This window comes from Vulpes lagopus, chromosome 2, assembly GCF_018345385.1.
Source record: "Vulpes lagopus strain Blue_001 chromosome 2, ASM1834538v1, whole genome shotgun sequence".
NCBI lineage: Eukaryota > Metazoa > Chordata > Mammalia > Carnivora > Canidae > Vulpes > Vulpes lagopus.
Window position 1 is genome coordinate 144354123 of NC_054825.1, and position 20799 is coordinate 144374921.

At 39.3% G+C, this 20799-nt stretch overlaps 2 protein-coding genes across 3 annotated transcripts in view; both read right to left on the reverse strand.

Annotated features, from left to right (window-relative positions):
- Window positions 1-1066: 1066 nt before the first annotated feature.
- The window catches only part of MAMDC2 (MAM domain containing 2), a 149596-nt gene continuing 129863 nt past the window's right edge, over window positions 1067-20799 (reverse strand). Inside the window, exons 12-14 of one of the 2 annotated variants that reach the window (XM_041745102.1) lie at window positions 8880-9139; window positions 2261-2345; window positions 1067-2113 (exon numbers count right to left, since the gene is read on the reverse strand). In XM_041745102.1, the coding sequence (XP_041601036.1) occupies window positions 2049-2113; window positions 2261-2345; window positions 8880-9139 (410 nt within the window). In that variant the 3' untranslated portion in view covers window positions 1067-2048. Of the gene's footprint in view, window positions 2114-2260; window positions 2346-8879; window positions 9140-20799 lie in introns of those variants that run through there. The other variant, XM_041745103.1, reaches the window with a different exon arrangement.
- Window positions 18241-18856, reverse strand: LOC121485081 (60S ribosomal protein L29-like). The gene has a single exon (XM_041745104.1). It carries the CDS (start codon window positions 18854-18856, stop codon window positions 18350-18352), a length of 507 nt encoding a protein of 168 aa, XP_041601038.1. The 3' UTR covers window positions 18241-18349.

A 20799-nucleotide genomic window follows, 5' to 3' on the forward strand; every position in this document is an offset into this window, starting at 1 on the left:
ATAAGCAAGGAGGCTGGTGAATGACTTCATTCAGTCACTATTCATAAACTCCTTGCTATGTACAAGGTACGGTGTTAGGTCCTGGAGACACAATTTTCATTTCTTTATTCAGCAAATACAACTAAGCTCTGGACAGGAATAAGAGAGTGAGGAAATAATGTCTAGTATACTATTGAGTTGGTTCACATCTTAAAATCTTCTGTTTTCAATGTTTCAACTCTATTTAGGGGATTTGCAAAATTTTTGATTTGCTTTACTATAGAAGTTTACCTCAGGATGTTTATTTTGTAGGGTGAGACAAAAAGTCTCACTTTTTGTTTTCCAACTAATGTGGTCTTCAGGAGGATATACTACTATTTACAGATTAATTTAAAAATTTTGACTTTTTTTTTTTTTTGAGTAATCTCTACACCCAACATGGGACCAAACTCACAACCCCAAGATCAAGAGTCAGATGCTCTATTGACTGAGCCAGCCAGGCACCCAAGGAATTTTGACATTCTTGAATGGGAATACCACCAAACTCTGTGAAAACTATGGGTTTTTGGCCATACAAAACAGGAAGAAGTATAGATTTTGGGGTCAGAGAGACCTGACTCCAAATTCCTCCACTTAACAGCTATGGAATCTTAAATAATTTGTTCAGTCTTCAGAGTCTTGATTTCTTTCTGTGTAAAAAGGGATAATAATATCTCCATTTTGTAGGATGTTGGGAGAGTTAAATTCATCCATCCAACAAGCATTTATATGTTGAACACCTACTAAATACCAGACATTCTTCTGAGGCTACAAAAGTAAACAAAACATGCAAGAATCCCTATCCTCATAGTGTTTATATTCTAACAACACAAAATTTAGTGAAAAATTAAGTTAGCTTATGTAAAATGGAACACTTTAGAAATTTATTATTGTATCAATGTATGCAGTGCTTGTATCAGTAATGGAAGGCTTAAAAAGAATTTAATTGTGGCAGAGTAGAAATTCAAATTAGAATGTGCCGTTGTGTACTGGAGATATTCTGAATAAGAAAAATAATGTAGAAATGAGTTAATTGCTAGTGAAACGATTTTCAAATTACTTTTTATTAGGTAATCTTATAACAGCTGTTTGGATATACAAATATGTATATACAATTTTCTAAACATGTAAATAAAAAGCAGTAGTTTAGTATACCTACTTGAATTCATATTAACTCAAAACCTTACCAAAACATTTATTATAAAAAACAGTAAAATTGCCTGACATATCCCAAACATTTTTGGGTGTGTGTACATAAACATTTTCAAGCTTGCTTTACAAAAAAAGAGTGCAATTTCTAATCCATGTGTTCATAGTGACTTTCAAAAATAGTTCAGAGGGGGAGAAAAGAAAGTAGTACTGCCTTGTAAAACACCATTAATTAATACTGACTTACCCTGGGACATTCATGAAAAGATCCTTTGTTACCACATATGGTAAAAATATTTAAAAATTAATGCTCCAAAAAGTCAATACTCCATTTCTATGAATAAAACATAGGAAATAAGATTTTATTTTCTTAGACTAGCTTGTTAACCATGAAAAACTGCATTCATTCTGCAGATATTACTGACACCTCACATTATTACTTTAAAAATAGTTATGATTCTTGAAATTCAAAAAGAAACCCATAAGACTTATTCTCCTCCCAATACATTCACTGAATGCAGATTTAAATGAGCACATCTCATTTTGCTTGTGCCCTTCATTTGCATACTTTAAGATGATTGAAATATATAGTACATTTGTATTTTTAACTGGAACCAAAATTAAGATGAGTGATCTATGCAAAATCAACAGCCTGTACTTTTGTAACAGTTGTCATATGCAAAAAGGAAAACAAAACAAAACAAAACAAAAAGCCCTGAGTCAGTATTTTTTTGCAAAAGAAATGAAAAAAGAGTACTGTGCTGTGGAGTCATTGATAACTTATGAAATGGTTAAGACTGTCCAGTATTCATTTGTTTTGTTTTCATTTTGATTGAAGAGAGGTATGGCTCCTGTTGAGTTTATCCAATCCAGATCATTTCTTAAAACTCAATTTCATTTAAATCCTCAGAATATCCTGATGATTGTTGAGTTAAATCTTCTATTTCTGTCAGGAAAGACAAATCAAAAATAGACAATAGTAATTTTCCCTATTTTTATTGTGGAAAAACACTTAATTTGCCTTCTTATGATTTGAGACTATTGCAAAACCCCTTTTCAAGCATGCTGATATAATTGGGAAAAAGACTGCTACCTGCACAGGGTCCTGCTTGAAATTTAACATCATCAATGGCAATATCACTTCTTATTGACACTCCCCGAATGGCTTCAAAAATTACCTGAAAAGTAATAGAGTTTGAATTTAGACAGAGTCATCCTGATAAAACAATACTCATAAAAACCACAATGAGATACCACCTCATATCAGTCAGAATGGCTAAAATTAACAATTCACGAAACAACAAATGTTGGCAAGATTTGGAGAAAGGGGAATCCCCATACACTGTCAGTGGGAATGCCGGTTGGTGCAGCCACTCTTAGAAAACTGTCATTCCACAAAAAGTTAAAAATAGAGCTATCCTACAATCCAGCAATTGCACTCGTAGGTATTTATCCAAAGGATACAAATATAGTGATTCAAAGGGGCACATGTACCCCAATGCTTATAGCAGTAATGTCCACAATAGCCAAACAATGGAAAGAGCCCAGATGTCCATTGACAGATGAATGGATAAAGAAGTGGTATATAGATAGATAGATAGATAGATAGATAGATAGATAGATAGATCTATATGTGTGTATATAGACACAGATGTAATATTACTGTCATCAAAAAGAATGAAACCTTGCCATTTGCAACGGAATATTACTCAGCCATCAAAAGGAATGAAATCTGGCCATTTGTAACAAAGTGGATGGAACTAGAGGGTATTATGCTAAGTGAAATAAGACAGTCAGAGAAAGACAAATACCATATGATTTCACTCATACTTGGAATTTTAAAAAAGATTTTATTTATTTATTTGAGAGCAAGAGAGAGCATGAACAAGGGGTGGGGAGAGGGAGAAGCAGCAGGCTTGCTGCTGAGCATGGTGCCTAACCCAGGGGCTTAATCCCAAATCCCTGGGATCATGACCTGAGCCAAAGGTAGACTGAGCCACTCAGGTGCCCTTCATATATGGAATTTAAGAAACAAAACAGATGAACATAGGGAAAGGGAAGGAAAAATAAAATAAGATGAAAACGAGAGAGAGACAAACCATAAGAAACTCTTAATCATAGGAAACAAAACCTTCCTGGAAGGGAGGTGGCTAGAAGGATGGGGTAACTGGGTGATGGGCATTAAGGAGGGCACTTGATGTAATGAACACTGGGTGTTGTATACACCACAATAGTGGGTATTGTATGCAACTGATAAATCACTAAATTCTACCTCTGAAACTAATAAAACACTATATTTTAACTAAATTGAATTTAAATAAAAATTTTAAAAATAAAAACAAAACAAAACAATACTTGTCAGGGACAGATCCAGGCTATGTGGGTCTGGAAGCTTAGACTGTTTTTCGAGCTCCTTTAAGGAAAGGAATGCAAAGTCACAAATTCAGACTTAGGTACAAAAGAGAGTACTTATTTGGGATTTTAAAGAAATTCACAAGTTATAAGAGCCTTGGAGATTTAAGTCCCTTTCTTCTGAGATTTCTTTAGACAATTTCCCAGAAATGCTCACTTAGAAAGGCTTCCTGGTAGTGACCTGGTTTCCCCTTCCTCCCTAGAATAGTCTAGTCCCAGTATTCACAAGGCCTATGAAAGCCATGGGCCACAAGTTTAAGCTTTCTTAGGCTTTCCGTAACTCCACAGTGATACTAGTACTAGGTGGAAGAATTTAACATGGCTGATGAGACTATGTATGAGCAGCAAAGAATAATCATGAAGTTTACCAAAAGGACAATGGTTCACTTATCATGTTAAATACCATAACATCCAAGAACAGCCCAGGAGGAGAGAACCAGCTCCATAACTCTAGATACTGAGAAGAAAATACCTGATCAAATATTCAGGTTCTAGGGAAAACAGGTTACATTACCAGTCCTAAAGCTGCTCCAACAATGGTTAATAAACCACCGAATACTCCAGGGAGGCTCGTGGGTAATGAAAATTATCCAGAAGATACATTTGCTCTACTCACTTTATGAGCAAATGACTCCCCATTGGACTAGTTTATGATTTAAATTAAATCAAAGAATATAAAGTGGATAATTAATAAGTATATGAAACTATCTTGAAATTAATGACTCAAAGAAGCTGTAATGACGGAAATGGGCAAAATAACGTTATTAAAAATTCTAAGGACACAATCCCAAACAAGAATCCAAATAAGTGGTTAAAAGAGGGAAAAAAAATATCCTAACACATCTAGATAGGAGGATATATGAGTGCAGTTAATAAGCATTCTGGTTCTCTGGACATCAATAAAATCTGGTTTTTCACCTCCAACTCTAACAATGGAAATACAAAAAACAAATTACCTGATGGAATTAAATTTAGAATAGTCTGCAGTTGAGCCAAACATTTGATTTCATACAACCTTCTCATTTCAATTTCCTTAATACTTGAGTGGTAACCATTTTATACCATTATGGTTTCCCCCTTGTATTACAGACACACATTCTATTATTAAATAATTTTAGTTATTTAAGAATGAGATAAAACTTTATTTTTTCTTTCAATTTAACTGTATTATTTTTTTCAAATGGCTACAAAGTCATTAGGACACAAATGCTAAGTTGTTTGGGCCCAACTATTTAATAAATGAAACTGTTAGGAATTACTTTTGCTCTAGTGGCACCAGGAAAAGATGAATGAGACTAAGCACACCGTGAACAAGTACTTTTGGAAACATGGTGTTAGATGAGTACGCAGCACATAATAATTCCTACTAAATTTTAGGCAGTATAATGAACAATATGAATGACATAAATGTTTCAATGAGCTAAGAATTTGTCTAACGTTTTCTTTCAATAGCATCAAAATAAAAGAACCCGAGAGAGTGGAGGAGGAAAGGTTAAGCAAGGCATTCAAAGGAAATAAAATCATTTTGTGTTTTTGATCAATAGCGAGTCAAGTGTGGCTCAGCACCTTATTAAACCCCAAGGAAAGAGAATGATTAAAATTTTGCTACTTGATGCATTTCTTCTACAAGGTGATCCACACTTGCCTGCCCCCTCTGATGATTCACACGCTGATTTCTCCAGCTTTGTTCTCCCCAGACTCCAGTCTCATATCCTACCGCTTACCTGACATCCCCCTGTGGATATCTACCTGATGTGGAAAACTTAGCATGTCTGCAAAACCCCACCTGTTAAATTTCCCTCCTGTGCACACTGCCCTTACACCTCCAGATATGCTCCACCCAAAGCCTTCCCCAGCTCAATTAACGGTAACTCCATTCTAGTGGTTGCTCAGGCCAAAACCTGTGGAGTCATCTTGATGACTCTTTCTCTTGAGCCCCACATGCCACACATAAGAAGTCATGTGGGCTTCTGATGCGTTTCACCTCTGCTACACAGCCCTAGCTACCACCCCTTCTGCCAGGACTGCTGCAGTAGCCCCAAAGTCTCCTTCACTCCCTACAGTCTACACCCCACATAATAGCTGATCATTTAAAAATATAAATCAGATCGCATTACCTTAGATCCATCTGATGTTTCCTTGTTGCTTCTGGAATAAATTTCAACCTCTACCATGATGATGGCCAAGACCTTCCATGATTATGCCCTGGTACTTCTTTGATCTCATTACCTAATCAGCTTGACCTATTCTTTTTCTCAGCACTTATTATCACCTGATGGTACATTATATATTTTGGTTTACATTTTCTACCTCTTCCCCACGAGAATGTCTACTCTAAAAGATGAGGAGCTTTACATGTTATGTTCATTGCTGTACCCCAGCACTTAGAACAGTAAGTGGTCAATAAATAATGATTAAAATAAGGTATTTTGGCCTCATACTTTAGGAACTCAGTCTGGTTGCCAATGTAACTATTGAGAATACCAGGGTTGCCATGGTGACATGAATTTGAGACCAGAGATATTTGGGAGGGAATGTATTTTTAGAAACAATAACATCTTTTTATACTTTGGGACTTTAAATAAAGTATATTAAACCCTTTCACATACATCATCTCATTTGACCATCTAACTCTGGTGATGTCAGCACGTCAGAAATTACTATCCCATTTTGAAAATATATAAACACTCTGAGAGAGGATGAGATTTCCCCAAGATCACCCAGTGCTAATGACACCCAGGGGAATGAGTTTAGTTTGGAACTTCCATGATAGGAGGGAGTGTAGAATAATGATTTAGGGATACAAACTTTGGACCAGTTAGATCTGGGATTGAATTCTCTCACTCAGCCACTTACCAGCTGGACAGTTTCTACATCTGTAATGAGGAGCTAAAAGATCAACTGGAGGGACTTATATTCTGATCCTAGGGCTGTTAAGTGCCTGGCACGGAGAAAATGGCTGATTTATTCGAATGGGTGTGTCTGTGTTTTATCAGACGCTAAAATGTTTTGGAGAAACAAGCTCAGCCTGGTCTCCAGATAGTCATTTGGGATTCCTGAGGGAATCACTAAATCCAGAAGGAAATTCCTCATGGCAGATTCATATCTGTTTCATTGTAAGACAAAGGGAATGGTCTGGAGTCTTCCTTCTAGGTTGTGAGCTAAAAAATCTCTCTGGCTATTCTGTACCCTTTGAACTTGACATCTCAAGATGCTACCCTAAAAAAAAAAAAAAAAAAAAGATGCTACCCTAGATGCCTAATTACTTTGGGATCAAAAAAACATTTCAAACAACCAGCTACTCAGCAAGTCTAGCATATGCAAGGCATGTACTCAACTCCCTGGGTTTGTTTATTTGTTTAAGATTTTATTTATTTATTCATGAGAGACACACAGAGAGAGGCAGAGACATAGGCAGAGGGAGAAGCAAGCAGGCTCCCTGTGGGAGCCTGATGTGGAACTCGATCCTGGGACCCCGGGATCATGACCTAAGTCAAAGGCAGATGCTCAACCACTGAGCCACCTAGGTGCCCCAACTCCCTGGGTTTAGATGCTAAGAAGCTGGGAAGCCTGGGTGGCTCAATCAGTGAAGCATCTGTCTTTGGCTCCTGGGGTCCTGGGATCAAGCCCCATGCCAGGCTCCTGGCTCAGCAGGGAGCCTGCTTCTCCCTTTCTCTACTGTTCATGGTTTCTCTCTCTTGGTCTCCCTGAAATAAATAAAAATAAAATCTTTAGATGCTGAGAAGCCACCTGTTCTCTTCAACTTAAATCCCAGATTGCATCAGCAACATTTGGGAAATGTAAAAAACATCAGCGCTCAGTCTCCACCTGAGAGACTCAGATTCACTTCCTTGAGGACAGACTCTCCAGCGTTAGTGGGCATCTGAATCACCAGGAGGGCTTGTTTAGACACAGATTTCTGGTCCCCTTTCCCAGACTGGCTGGTTAGTAGTTCCGAGGTGGGGCCTGAGAATGTGCATTTTAGGTACATGTCATTTTAGGTGAACTTGCATTTCAAGCATTGCTGCTGGCCTCAGGATCACACTTTATGAACATCTGAATAAGGTACCAGTATGAGTGTCCTAAATAGCCTAACGAAATTAATCTACCATCGCAGAATGATGATCAATTATCTTAGTAAGTTCCTGAATGATCTACGTTCCTTCTATACCAAACATTAAAGCACCACTTAAATCATTCCTGAGGCTGTTGTCTTGACTAAATCTCTCAATAGTTCCATCATGCCAAGATAATGGGCCATCCCTGGATAATGGCTCATGTTCCCTCTGTTATTTGTTCTTTAGGAATGCAGCACCCTAGCTGGCCCCACCACCTGGCCCACCCGAGCTTCTGCAATTCCTTCCCATTGGGATCTGTAAGAAAATTCTACGTGGCTGTACGATGGTATAAAATGAAGCCCTTATTTTAAGTATCTTGGCCCCAGAAGAATTAGGCTTAGCAGAGTGGCCAGTGGTTAAAGCTGAGGGGTGCTGACTCAAGACTGTTCATCGGTTAGAAGCAAGGATGAGAAGGAAGCAGGGTTTTCGGTGGAAGGTCACAGCTGAGAATTCTACAGAGCAATTTCAGGAACAGTCAGGATCCAAGGGATGTCTCCCCAGAGCTTTCTGGAGCTCTGGCTCAGAGGCAGGTGAAGTCAGTGGCTGTCCAGAGGCCCTGGCTCACCTCTAGACTAGACTGGCTGCTCGGCTTCACTGACTGGAATGTGAAAGGCTCCTTCCTGTTGCTGCCCAGATTCGCTCATAGCCAGGATGCTCCTACTGCACACGAGACTCAGGATGTAGGATCAGGACTTTGTTTCTTCCATGTCAATGCAGACAGAGACTTCAACTTTCCCCTGGACCACGCACTCTGTTAAATAGAGGCCTGCAACCAAAGCCCTTGCGTGTGGGTAATGATGAGGGGAAGATGTAGCCTGAACAACTAATTGGGTAATACCAAGTTTGGAAGAGAAGGGGACTGCTTTAGGGACATTGCAGGGCACAGAGGATGCACCTGACACTCAGAATGTGCCAAGACAAAAATAGCTACCCTTTCATCACTGAGTTGCAAAAAGCACTTTACACGTAAATACCCAAAGCTTTCTCTCCCCGCCTACTCTCCCATTCACTGCTGAGATTTCATCAATATAGACCAATTATGTTTACTCTGAAACAAGTACTGCCTTTCTCTATGATCCTGAAAAAGAACAAAATGTTCTCTTGGGTCACAAGAGAAAGAAAGAACATCAGGAGCTTATAGGACCACTTTCTATCACTCGGTTCTTGTCTCCTCTGGCCTACCTGGTGTTGCCTCTCACAACTGTATTCAATCAGCGCTCGTAGCCAGGAAATGCTCTGTTCACCTCTTCTTCTCCATAAGAGGGACTCTTCACTCTCACCTTCCCTCTTTAAATAAACACTCAGCAGGCCAGTCCCTGCTCCATACATGTGGTAGAAGAAGGTCAAGCAGTGTTTTCCAGTGACTCCTCTCAGAGGCCAGGACAAGAGCTGTGCTTTTTGTCCATACACCATGTGGGAGGCTTCGATGTACATGTAGTAGCCTAGAGAGCAACGCAAAATCAGGTATTATTAAAAGCATGTGTGTGCGTGCGCACAAACACACAGAATATTCTCTTCTTTCTCTTTTGAGTAGTGCTCCTGGAAACAAATTAGAGTAAGTGGATGACTTGACCACCATGCTGATGTAGGATTTTTATCATTTTGGAGAATATCATCCAAGAGGAATAGATAGACGTGCTACAAAATTTAGATAATCAAAATAATTTTTTTCACTTACGAATTTAAAATTCAGTTAAATATATAGGATGTAATTGACGTTATTATTATAACACTAGTATTGGGCCACCAATGTGATGATCAGTGCATCAGAATTTGTCCTACTAACTCATGGACAATGTTCTGGAGCTTCCAGACATTGGTTTGGGAGAGCCAGCATGGATTTTGTAGTCAGATGTGTCTGGGTTCAAGTCTTGACTCTAATATCTGATCTTGGTCTAAGGAATTATCCTCTCTCAAATTACATTCATCATTTTGAATAAGGATGAATACTATCTATCTATCCATATGCTATATAACATTTCCATTTCCTTTATTAATTTCAATTTGTTTTAATTTGCTGGTTTCAGGCAGAAGCAAGATTTGTCTGCACATAAATAAAACAGTGGTTTGCTGGAACCAGCTTCTACTGGCTCTTGAGAGTCAATCGTGTGACTTCTGTTGGTAGGTCCAAATGACGGATGTATTTACCCCACAGAAACTAGACATGGCTACAAATTAGCCCAACCCTGATAGAGCTGGCTAGTGTTAAACAATTACTATCCAGCCACTGAAATAAGGCAACAGATGAATAATATGAATACTAACTTCTAGATCAACACACCAGTGATATAATTCTGTAAACTTGAGGGTCATTTTAAAAAAGGCCCTGGATTCCACATCATTCTTAACCCTGGACCATTTGATAAAAGTTTATGTCTCTTCTACCTGAAAAACTATGCACAAGTGTTTCCATGCATTTTTATTGTCTTCTTGGCCAATATTGATTTTTTTATGTGTATGATGTAAAACATAATCCACAGTGTTATTCCTATTATTATTATTTCATGCAGAAATTAATGGCCAAATTGAGGGTAAAAAGAAAGAGAGCCCACATGCTGCATGCAGATGAAATGGTCTCTAAGGCATCTTTCTTTACAGTTGGACTTTTAATCAATTAGCTCTAGTCATTTCCCCAAATGCAGGGCTTGAAGTATTCAAACCAGAATTGGTCAGAAACTCCATCTGTGCTTCTAGAGGACATTCATCCTTTCTCTCACTTCCATAAACACAGACCTGAGAAGTCCCATGGGCAATTCAACAGGTGGGAGAGAGTCCTGCTTAGGTGGGTCTTATCAAATTGTATGCACTGTGTCACCCTCCCCACCCCCACCCCCCTACCACCCCGCCATGTTCCACTCAATGGAAACTGGGCCAACAGAGTCATGGGATGTGGCCTTCATCAACCAGCCTTCTCCATGATCTCCTTAAAATATTACAAATAATACTGCCAGTATTTCTGGAGTGTTCACCAATGACATGCTCACCATTAAACCAGTGTCAATATTTAGCCTTTGTCATTCTTGGCTCATCTGTGGCATTGAAGAGAATACATCACTTCTGCCTCCTACAAGTGCTTTCTTAACTTGGTTTGCAGGACGCTATACTCACCTGGTTTTTCTCTACTTCACTGGTCACTCCTTTGCTAGCTTACCCTTTCTTCTCTGACCTTTAGCCTTTGGAGTGCTCCAAGGCCCAGGTCTTAAACTGCTCTATTCTTACTGACTCCAAGAGTAATCTCATCTTGTTTCATGGCTTTTAATTCTTACATGTGTTCTTGTAGCATGAATTTAAATTTTCAACCCTTTTGCTGAAACCCAGATATGTTTGTTCAAACAGCCTAATAGACATCTCCCTTTATTGTCAAACGGACACCTCCAACTGAACACGTCCAAAACTAAATTCCAACAGCCTTACCGTAAAACCTACAGCACCCTTACTGGTTGGCCAGGCCCCAAACCTGGAAGTCCTGTGCCACCTCTTCTCCTCACTATCACCTCTAGGAATTCCTGACAGCTTGGCTCTACCTTCAAAACATGTCCGGAAGCCAGTCATTTCTCTTCTCACCACCAACCCTGATACCTTTTGGTCTGAGCCACTCTTACTTCTCACTTGGATTAATGCAACACTTACTAGTTAGTCTGCCTCTCTCTGCCCTTGTTTCCCCCCATCTAATCTCAACATAGTACCCATAGTGAACAAAAGCTAAATCTCACCACCACTCCTCTGCTCAAAACCTTCCATTGGTTCAGCATTTCCCTCAGAGTAAGAGCTGAAGGTCTGAGAATGGCTTTCACAGCCCTGTATCTCCCAACAGTTTTCCTACCTCTGATTTCTACCCCCTTCCTCTCCTACTGCCTTTCTTCTTACTCACTCTGCGTTGGGTGGCCATATTGGTCCCTGTGTTGTTCCTGGAATGGAGGAAGTATGCTATCAACTCAGAGCCATTGCACGTACTATTCCCTCTGCCTGGAATGGCTTTCCCTCCATATCATCTCAGGCCTCACCCTCTCATTTCTAAGTCTTTGCTCACTTATTTCCTTTTTCATTAGACCAATTCTGACCACAGTATTTTGAATTGTAATCCCCCTCTGGCACTCCTCATTCCCTATACTATTATTTCCGTAGCATTTAATTGCTTCATAACATACTATATAATTTTTTTTTAGGTTTGTCTGTCTCCCTTCTCTAGAACACACAATAGCAGAGATATTTTCTTATTTACTTCACTGTTATGCCTCCAGGTACTAGAACAGTGCCTGGAACATAATAAATACTCAATAAACACTTGTTGAATGAACAAATGAATGTATTTTCTTCAGCATCTCTAAGCCACAAACCAGTGCGACCAAGGTCACTCCAGTTGTGTGAGTGTTTTGGCAATGAGATATGCACTTGACTGGGATGCTCCAAGGAAAAACTAAGATGAATCCAAGTTTTGAAAAAATTAAAGTCATATAAAATTAAATGTTCTTAAACCAGTACCATGCTATCTGATGCATTGTTTTTTAACCAAACACACAAAAAGATTATTTTTTAATGTTACCTTCACTCTTCCACTGGCAAGAAAATTACTATACAAGGAACACTGGGGTTTTTGTATTTTCAGCAATGAAAGGAACTTTTATTATTCTTTTCTTTAACATTTTCTAACTTAAGCTAGGCTGGATATAAAAAATTCAGCCATACATCATCCTAACAGAAGGGTGTATGTATATATGTGTATATATATATATATATATATATATACACACATAATTGATTGAAGAGACAGCCAGAGGTGGGAAGTGGGGAGGGATGGAGGAAGAAGGAGAGAGAAACTCTAAGCAGACTCCATGCTGAGCACAGAACCCAATGCAGGACTTGATCTCAGGATCCTGAGCTGAAACCAAGAGTCAATGTGTGCCACTCAGGTGCCCCAGAAGGGTGTATTCAATTTAATTCTATGGAGAATAAGGTCAAAACATGAAAATTACCATGGTTTATCACCTAACTGTGCACAAAGGTATCCCATGCCATCCTATACATAAATTAGTAGCATAGTGCCCTGAAACCCTACCTTATTGCATGTTAAACCTAAAAAAATTCACCCCCCCCAAATAAGGAGAAAATCAGAAAATAACTTTTGTATCTGGCTTTGGGGTTCTCAGAAGGTCCACTTGATCCTAAATAAAGGGTCTTGGCTAAAAATGAACCATTCAGTTAGGGAGGAAAAGCAGGCTCCTCCAAAAGATGCTGTCACTGGAAAAACGGAAAGTAGAGACCATTAGGACTCTGAGACGTGACATCTTTGCAGAATGGAAAGGAAGCAATGGGGATCCATCATAAGTAAGATGCTAAGTGAGGTGCTTCTAGTGATGACAGCGTGCATCCTATTGGTAACAGTGTAAGTCCCAGACAGAATTAGTCTGAGATCCTGCAAAAGAAGAAAACCCCTAATCACCCTCAGGATTAAATTAAATTCTTTCTTTTTTGAGTACAATGCACTAACTATTTAGCCTCCAATGGGTGAAGCATTTTTCTGGAAACGCTTTTAGCTCCTGCACCTCTGGGTCTCAAGTATTAGGCTGAAACCATTACCTCAGGTCTCTGGTTCCAGAGATCTTTGTGTTTCAGAAGATAAAGGATGAAAGGAAATCTCCCAGGCTTTTGAGCTGTGTAATTATACCACTTTGGGAAGACAAAGAAAACATCTAGGGGGATGTAAATACAACTTGTTGTGCTTTTCTGGGACACTGACACCAGTCTACTTTTTAAAAAAATTTCATATTTTTAAATTTAATATACATATGCATATATGTAATATCATAATATTAGGCAGATAGATACCAGTCTATTTTTCTTGAGTAACGTTAAGCTCTCCAAAAATGCTTGATACCATTTCTATTTTAAGCATATATGTATATTCCACTAGGCAATACCAATTGAAACCAATCTAGATCAACATCTATACATACAAACAATTTTAACACATTTGTCAACTGATTAGAATTTGTCTCTCTGATGGTCAAACCAATTATTCCTCTTGATTCCAAATGTTTCTCTTTTTGACTTGCATGTGACATTTCCTTTCCCCAGAAAAGATCAGAGCTTCATAGAGAGCCAGTCTGTCTCACATGTGTTTGGAAAGCAGAGAAAAGCCCCATGTGTTGACAAGCTTTGCCACATTCTAACTCCAAATGCTGTCTGTCTCAGCAAACAAAAGCTCTGGATGGGAGCCAGGAAGCCCCAGCATTGAAACCTTAGACCAGCTCACGTGTTCTTGCACATGAAGGATTCCAATCTGTGGAAGGGATTATTAACTGAAATCACTTTCTCTCTGTGAGTCATTGTTTAACATTCAAGATGGGATTCCACTAGGTCTAGTGGGAGATCGGGGTCCCATCTGTTCTTTGTGCAGCAACCATGATGTGTTGAGACACACACCATATTCATAATTTGGAACAGCGAAACAGCTGTTTCTTCAGTCTGATGCCTGCCCCCTTTCACCAGGGCTAGGACGGAGCTCGAGTGGCCTGTAAGAGCCACGTGAGCCGAACAGCTAAGCTGCGTTCATTAAGCCCAAGAGGATTTTTAACAGGGAAAAAAAAGGCATCAGTACTTTGGGCAGAACAACAGCTAAATGTGTCTCTCTACAATTGCTTTTTACCATGCCTTCTAAATGATTTTTAAAGCTTGTCATAAGTAAGTTATTGTTTCATGAGCATGGAGTTTTAGTTTGGGGAAATGAAAAGAGTTCTGGAGATGGGACAGTGGTGATGGTTGCACAACAGTGTGAATGGACTTACTGCCACAGAACTGCAGGCTTACAAGTTATTAAGGTGGTAAATGTTGTGTGATATAGCAATTTTTAACAGAAGCTTGCCACAGAAGCCTTCACTGTGTTAGCAGGATCTGACAATATCAGAAACTAGTGTGAGAAGAGAAATCATACAAGGATTGAAGGACATTGGAGATTTTGATCATCTAGAGCAAATTTCTCAGACGGCTACAGACTAGCTGGGTAGCATCCTTACTTGTCTGCATATCAACTACTACAATTCTTAAAAGACAAGGACTAAAATTTGACTGCTAATAAATTTCAGTTATATAATAAATACATTAAGTATAGTTGCAATTTTCTTTTGTCTGACAGTGTAATTTCATAAATATATATCATTAGTTGGTATTTCAATGCATCCTTAATATTCTATCAAGAGGGAGTGTTCTTAGAAATGAAGACTTACCCCTTAATTATCAGAACTATGGAAGACTTATTGAAACATTAAATAATATCACAAAAGAAACGGATGGTGTCTCTCTCTTTGAAATCATTAAGGAAATGATGAGTAGCTGCTTTTCTAGAATGTAGTTGTGGAGGGGAGAGCCTGGAGGACTTTTAATCTATTGGCTTGTAGACTCAGTCAGCTAGGAAACGTTACAACTAGAGGCATTTTCTAGCTAAACTGGATAGTTATGTACTGATTTATTTATCCCGCTGTCTTTGGTCCACAAAATCCCTGTGAACTCCAGGGCAACTAAAACAAATGTATGGAGGAATTCTGACAGCATGGCAGCATATAAATGTTAATAAAGTTCCAATAACCAGTAAAATTCTGTGAACTTGGGGCGCCTGGGTGGCTCAGTGGGTTGAACTCTTGATTTTGGCTCAGGTCATGATCTCAGGGTAGTGACATCAAGCCCCACATCAGGCTCTGCATTCAGCACAGAAAAGTCTGCTTGAGATTCTCCCTCTTCCTCTGCCCCTTCCCCTGCTCCCACATGCTCTCTCTCTCAAATAAATTAAAAAAAACATTAAAACCCTGTGAACTTTAAAACTTGTCTTTACTGTCTTGTAAATAAGTAGCATCTGTGTCAGGAAAGACAAATCCTGCAGAGTCCAACCCTTCTCCATGCAAGTCCAAATTCATCTGTCACAAATGCCTGTATTATCTCATTAATTAAGGAGCCAAATTGTAGTGCAAGAGTTTGGGGGTTTTTTGGTCTTTGTTGTTGTTCTACTAACATGACTTGTCCTACTACATGACTGCCTTAATCCTTGTAAATATTTCCCAAGCTTTAGTCATACAAATACCAACTTCATGATTTTATTTTGTCTGTTCACATACCTGCAGTATTAGTCACTTAATATTCTTCTTCAACTAGATTCTGTTTATTTATTTATTTTTATTTATTTATTCATGAGAAACAAAGAAAGAGAGAGAGGCAGAGACATAGGTAGAGAGAGAAGCAGACTCCCTTTGGGGAGCCCGATGTGGGACTCGATCCCAGGAGCAGATCACGACCTGAGCCGAAGGCAGATGCTCAACCACTGAGCCACCCAGGTGCCCCAGGTTCCGTTTTTATTACATAAATATATTTATTCAAATAGGAAACTTCACATTAACATGAAAATAGAAAAAAGCTATAAATCTGAAATAACACTTTTGACGGACTGGTTACGTATTTTTCTTATACATGGATATTAGTATAAAATTAAAAAGGGATCCCTGGGTGGCGCAGCGGTTTAGCACCTGCCTTTGGCCCAGGGCGCGATCCTGGAGACCCGGGATCGAATCCCACATCAGGCTCCCGGTGCATGGAGCCTGCTTCTCCCTCTGCCTGTGTCTCTGCCTCTCTCTCTTTCTCTCTGTATGACTATCATAAATTAAAAAATTAAAAAATTAAAAAATTAAAAAATATTCATCCACATGCCACTTCAGTTACTCACTGGTTGTTTGGAGAACATTGGTTTAAGGTCTACCAACCATTCTTGTTACTACTAAGTCATTTTACCTGTAGTCATAGGCCATGATTTTCTACTTATAAAAGCACAGATGGTGATACAGAACAATAAATCCAAGAAAATATCCTAGAGATGAACATCATATCTCTTTGTAAAAGTTTATAAGTTTTATAAAAGTTTTTATAAAAGTTTATAAAAGTTTCACTTTTGTTATTATAAAAATAACAGGGGCACCTGGGTGACTCAGTTGCTTAAGTGATTTTGGTTCAGCTCATGATCTCAGGGTCCTGGGATCTAGTCCTGTGTCAAGTTCCCTGCTTAGGGGGCGACTGCTTGTCCCTCTCCCTCACCCTCTGCCCCTCCCTGCCACTTGTGTGCTCATGTTCTCTCTCTCAAACAAATAAATGAAATCTTTTAAAAAAATTTAAAAAATAACAATACAATTCATTTGACTGGAGCTGATACAGTATTAAGGCTTTTCACAAATATGATCTTAGTTATGATCATCACAGCAACCCTAAGAGATTAACAGGACAGCTGTTGTTAACTTTATTTTACATTTGGAGAAACTGAGGCTCATAGAATTTATGTGACCATGCCACAGGTTGTATGCAGCAAGTGGCAGAGTCAGTTCACTGCTCATCCATTGGTCTTTCCATTAGATTTTGGGAAGATTTATTGCCTCGCCAGATAATGAGTCAGAAACTAAAGCTCCATTGAAATTGCTATGTATGATGATGTGTTGAGTCTAATAAACACACAATAAACTGGCATGTCCATATGGACATGTGGCTTCTGTGAGCTTTTCTTTTTATTTAATGGGCCTATATTTACTGCCCGTCTAATGCAGTTGTCTGTAAACAGCTTTGTATGCCTTTCCTCTTTCTATTTTCTTGCGTGTGTTCTTCTTCTTCTTCTTTTTTTTTTTTTAATTTTATTCATGAGAGACATGGGGAGAGAGGCAGAGACATAGACAGAGGGAGAAGCAGGCTCCCTGCAGGAAGCCGGATGTAAGACTCATCCCAGGACCTCAGGATCACGACCTGAGCCAAAGGCAGATGCTCAACCACTGAGCCACCCAGGTGTCTCTTATATATGTTCTTTCAAGAGTAAATTGATAGGTTTTTAGGAACGGAAGCAAAAAGGTAGAATGAAGTCTCCAAATATAGGTAAAGCCTCTGAAGTTCCCAGAATACACTGCGTTCAAAAAGGATTCTGGGGGCAGCCCGGGTGGCTCAGCAGTTTAGCGCTGCCTTCGGCCCAGGGCGTAATCCTGAAGATCCAGGATCGAGTCCCATGTCAGACTCCCTGCATGGAGCCTGTTTCTCCCTCTGCCTCTCTCTGTCTCTCTCTCTCTGTCTCTCATGAATAAATAAATAAAATCTTGGAAAAAAAAAAAGAAAGTGTTTAAAAAAAAAAAAAAGGATCCTGTTATCACCAACATCAAACTAACACCCTCAAGTCATTAGGGAGAAAGATATTGTGTTGCTGCTACAGAGTTTGAATCTATTATTTTACTAATGTATCAGTTAGTAAGTTCTGCCAAATTTGCATACTGCCATTATTTTACTGCCTATAATGTAAAAAGACACACAGAAAATATTGTTAGGACTAAATGCAAAGATAGCAATAAGTCAACAAAGCAGGCAGTAGGAGATTTTTTTGGATGTAATTCCATTATTGATTAAGTCGTACATCTAAATCACAGACACATTTGCTATTGTTGTCCTAGGATCCAAGTAGATAATAATTAAAACTCCCTTGGGTGAGTTTCAGTGTTTTTTTGTTTGTTTGTTTTTGTTTTGTTTTGTTTTGTTTTCCTGCCACAGGTTTATTTGTACAAATAGCACAGGAGGACACCAGGCCCATGCAGACAGAAGCCCAGGGGTCATACCAGTCCTTCCGTCCTCACACTGGCAGGCAGAAGCCTCTACACTGGAGCCTTTGTGGGGGCCTGGGCACCTTTGGGAGCCTGCGCTACAGGAGTAGAAACAGGAGTAGAAGCAGGAGCCGGAGCCGGAGCTGGGGTTGCAGCTTCAGCCTGGGCCTTGGTTTGAGCCTTGGCCTTGGCCTTTGGCCGGCAGAGCCTGAGACCTTTGGCAATGCGGGCACGAACATGTTTCCTGAGTGTGGGGTGAGCGATGTAGGCAAGTCGATTGAGCTTGCGGCTGCCGCCCTTTGGGATCTTGGGCTTAACCTCCTTGGGCTTGACAAGGGCCTTGATAGCCTCAGCACGTGCAGTCATGGCCTTGGCATTGTTGACCTGCATCTTCTTCAGGCCCTTCTTGTTGTGCTTCTTGGCAAAGTGCATGTTCCTCAGGAACTTGGGGTCTATCCCCTTAAGAGATTCGAATCTTTGTGACCGGGGTTTCTTGATGCCATTTCTGTACCATTTTCGTGACTGGTTGTGCGTGGTGTGGTTCTTGGACTTGACCATGTCTGCACCAAAGCCCGCGGCTCCCCGAGCAGTTTCAGTGTTTTAATATTTAAAATGACCAGATTGCCTTAGCTGATCTGTAAAATCTTCTCTACCTGTAGCATCCTATAAATCTATGAATTATTATTCATTTGTTGAGTCAACTAAAATTTTCTTATTCTTTCAGACTCTATCCCCTGCTGGAGAGAAATTCTGGTGACATTCATCTAAGCAACATTACATTTACTATAAAATTACATTACTATAAAAATATGAGGTGATCGTCAAGTGGTTTTTATGATAATTAAATAAAAGGCATCTGGAGTACTTTATTACTATGTCAATTGTCTCCAATATTTACTACTCAAGACTGAGAGTTATAAAGGGAAAGAAGTAGAAAATCATAATCTCTCAGGCAGTTTATAGCCAAAGGCAGTATAAATGTAAATTTTAATATTTTCCTCCTATTACCCCTTCTCAAAGAACAGAACACCATATGATAACATAATCTCAAATATAGCAAGATCCTGAGTAGAATAGTAGAAATATCAATTAAAGAATACAGTTTAAGGAGATCAGACACACAAAGATCTCGTTCAAAACTCTATGATTGGTGGGTACAGAGGAGAAAAGCAAATGTCTTCAAATTTTGAGTATAATAATTATGTTCTTAGATAAATGATGCCAAAAAAATGAAATACCAGAGACATCCCCTTCTGGCTATGTTGAGTAATTTGTAGCAGACCTACACTCCTGCTGAGAAGAGTTGGAAAAACAATGGATAATATCTATATATTTTAGAAAACACCTGTCTTGGTGCTAGCAGAGAGGAAGCAGGAAGGATTCGAGGGGGCCGAGTTGCCAGGAAAAGGAGGTCAGGAAGGTGAATTCAACATTCTTCAAGCTGTTTTTCCCCACGGGGCATTTGCCTCGTCAGTTTAGAAGTTAAACAGAGAAAGCAGCTAGCAAGAGGCTGAGAAGCCAACAGAATTCAGTGGGTTGGGAAGATAGTAACTGGAGTTCTGGGTTGCCAAGGCAGCCAGGGCTTCAGAGTCAAGTTTTGTGAGAAAAGAGAGGCACAGAAAAGTGAGCGCATCACTTGGCAATCTTCCCTTGAGTCATGTGCCAAAAGCTTAAGCTGTGGAGGGCAAGAGCCAAGAAGTCAAATGCAAAACAGAGTTTTTAGCAATCTCACCAGCTGAAGAGATAAAAATTAGTCTAGGAGATACTAAAGAGGAGGGCCCTCATTAAACGCCAGGGTTTGCTCTCAGAGAATATCCCCTAGGTGTAGGAGAGAACAAGATGTTGATCCAGCAAAGCAACACTTGCTCAAGTTGGCCTAGTTCTGATTGGGCTGAGGCGACCTGTTCTACTCAAGCTGGCTATTTGAGAAGAGATTAAATCCTCTCTGGGGAAAAACACATCATCACCAAGGATTCTATAATTTTTCATTCTCAAGGTTCAGTAATCAATTAAAACACCAGATATTTCAAGAAACTGGGCCAAAGCGGGGGGAAAAACAGACTACAGGAACAGAAGCACAGGTGACCCAGCTATGGAGCTATCACACTTTTAAGGAGTGTAAAATAATATGCTTAATAATTTAATAATACGACCATTTAGTATTATGGCCAAGAACTAGAAGATAAGATAAATTTCATCAAAGAATTTGAATCTCTTAAAGAGAAAGAAGTTGGGGACGAATGTGGAGCTTTGGCAATACCAGAGTAAGTTCCTCTGAAAGTGTTTCTCTATCAAAGCAAGGGGAATATTAAAAAAAAAAAAAAACTGTCAAATCAACTTATTCAGAACTCTGGAAATTTTTTTTTAATGATATATATTTTTTTAATTTTGTTTATTTATGATAGTCACACACAGAGAGAGAGAGAGGCAGAGACATAGGCAGAGGGAGAAGCAGGCTCCATGCACCAGGAGCCTGACGTGGGATTCGATCCCGGGTCTCC

Coding starts and splice junctions, on each gene's coding strand:
- LOC121485081 (XM_041745104.1), bottom strand. CDS start 18,856: ATGGTCAAGTCCAAGAACCACACCACGCACAACCAGTCACGAAAATGG.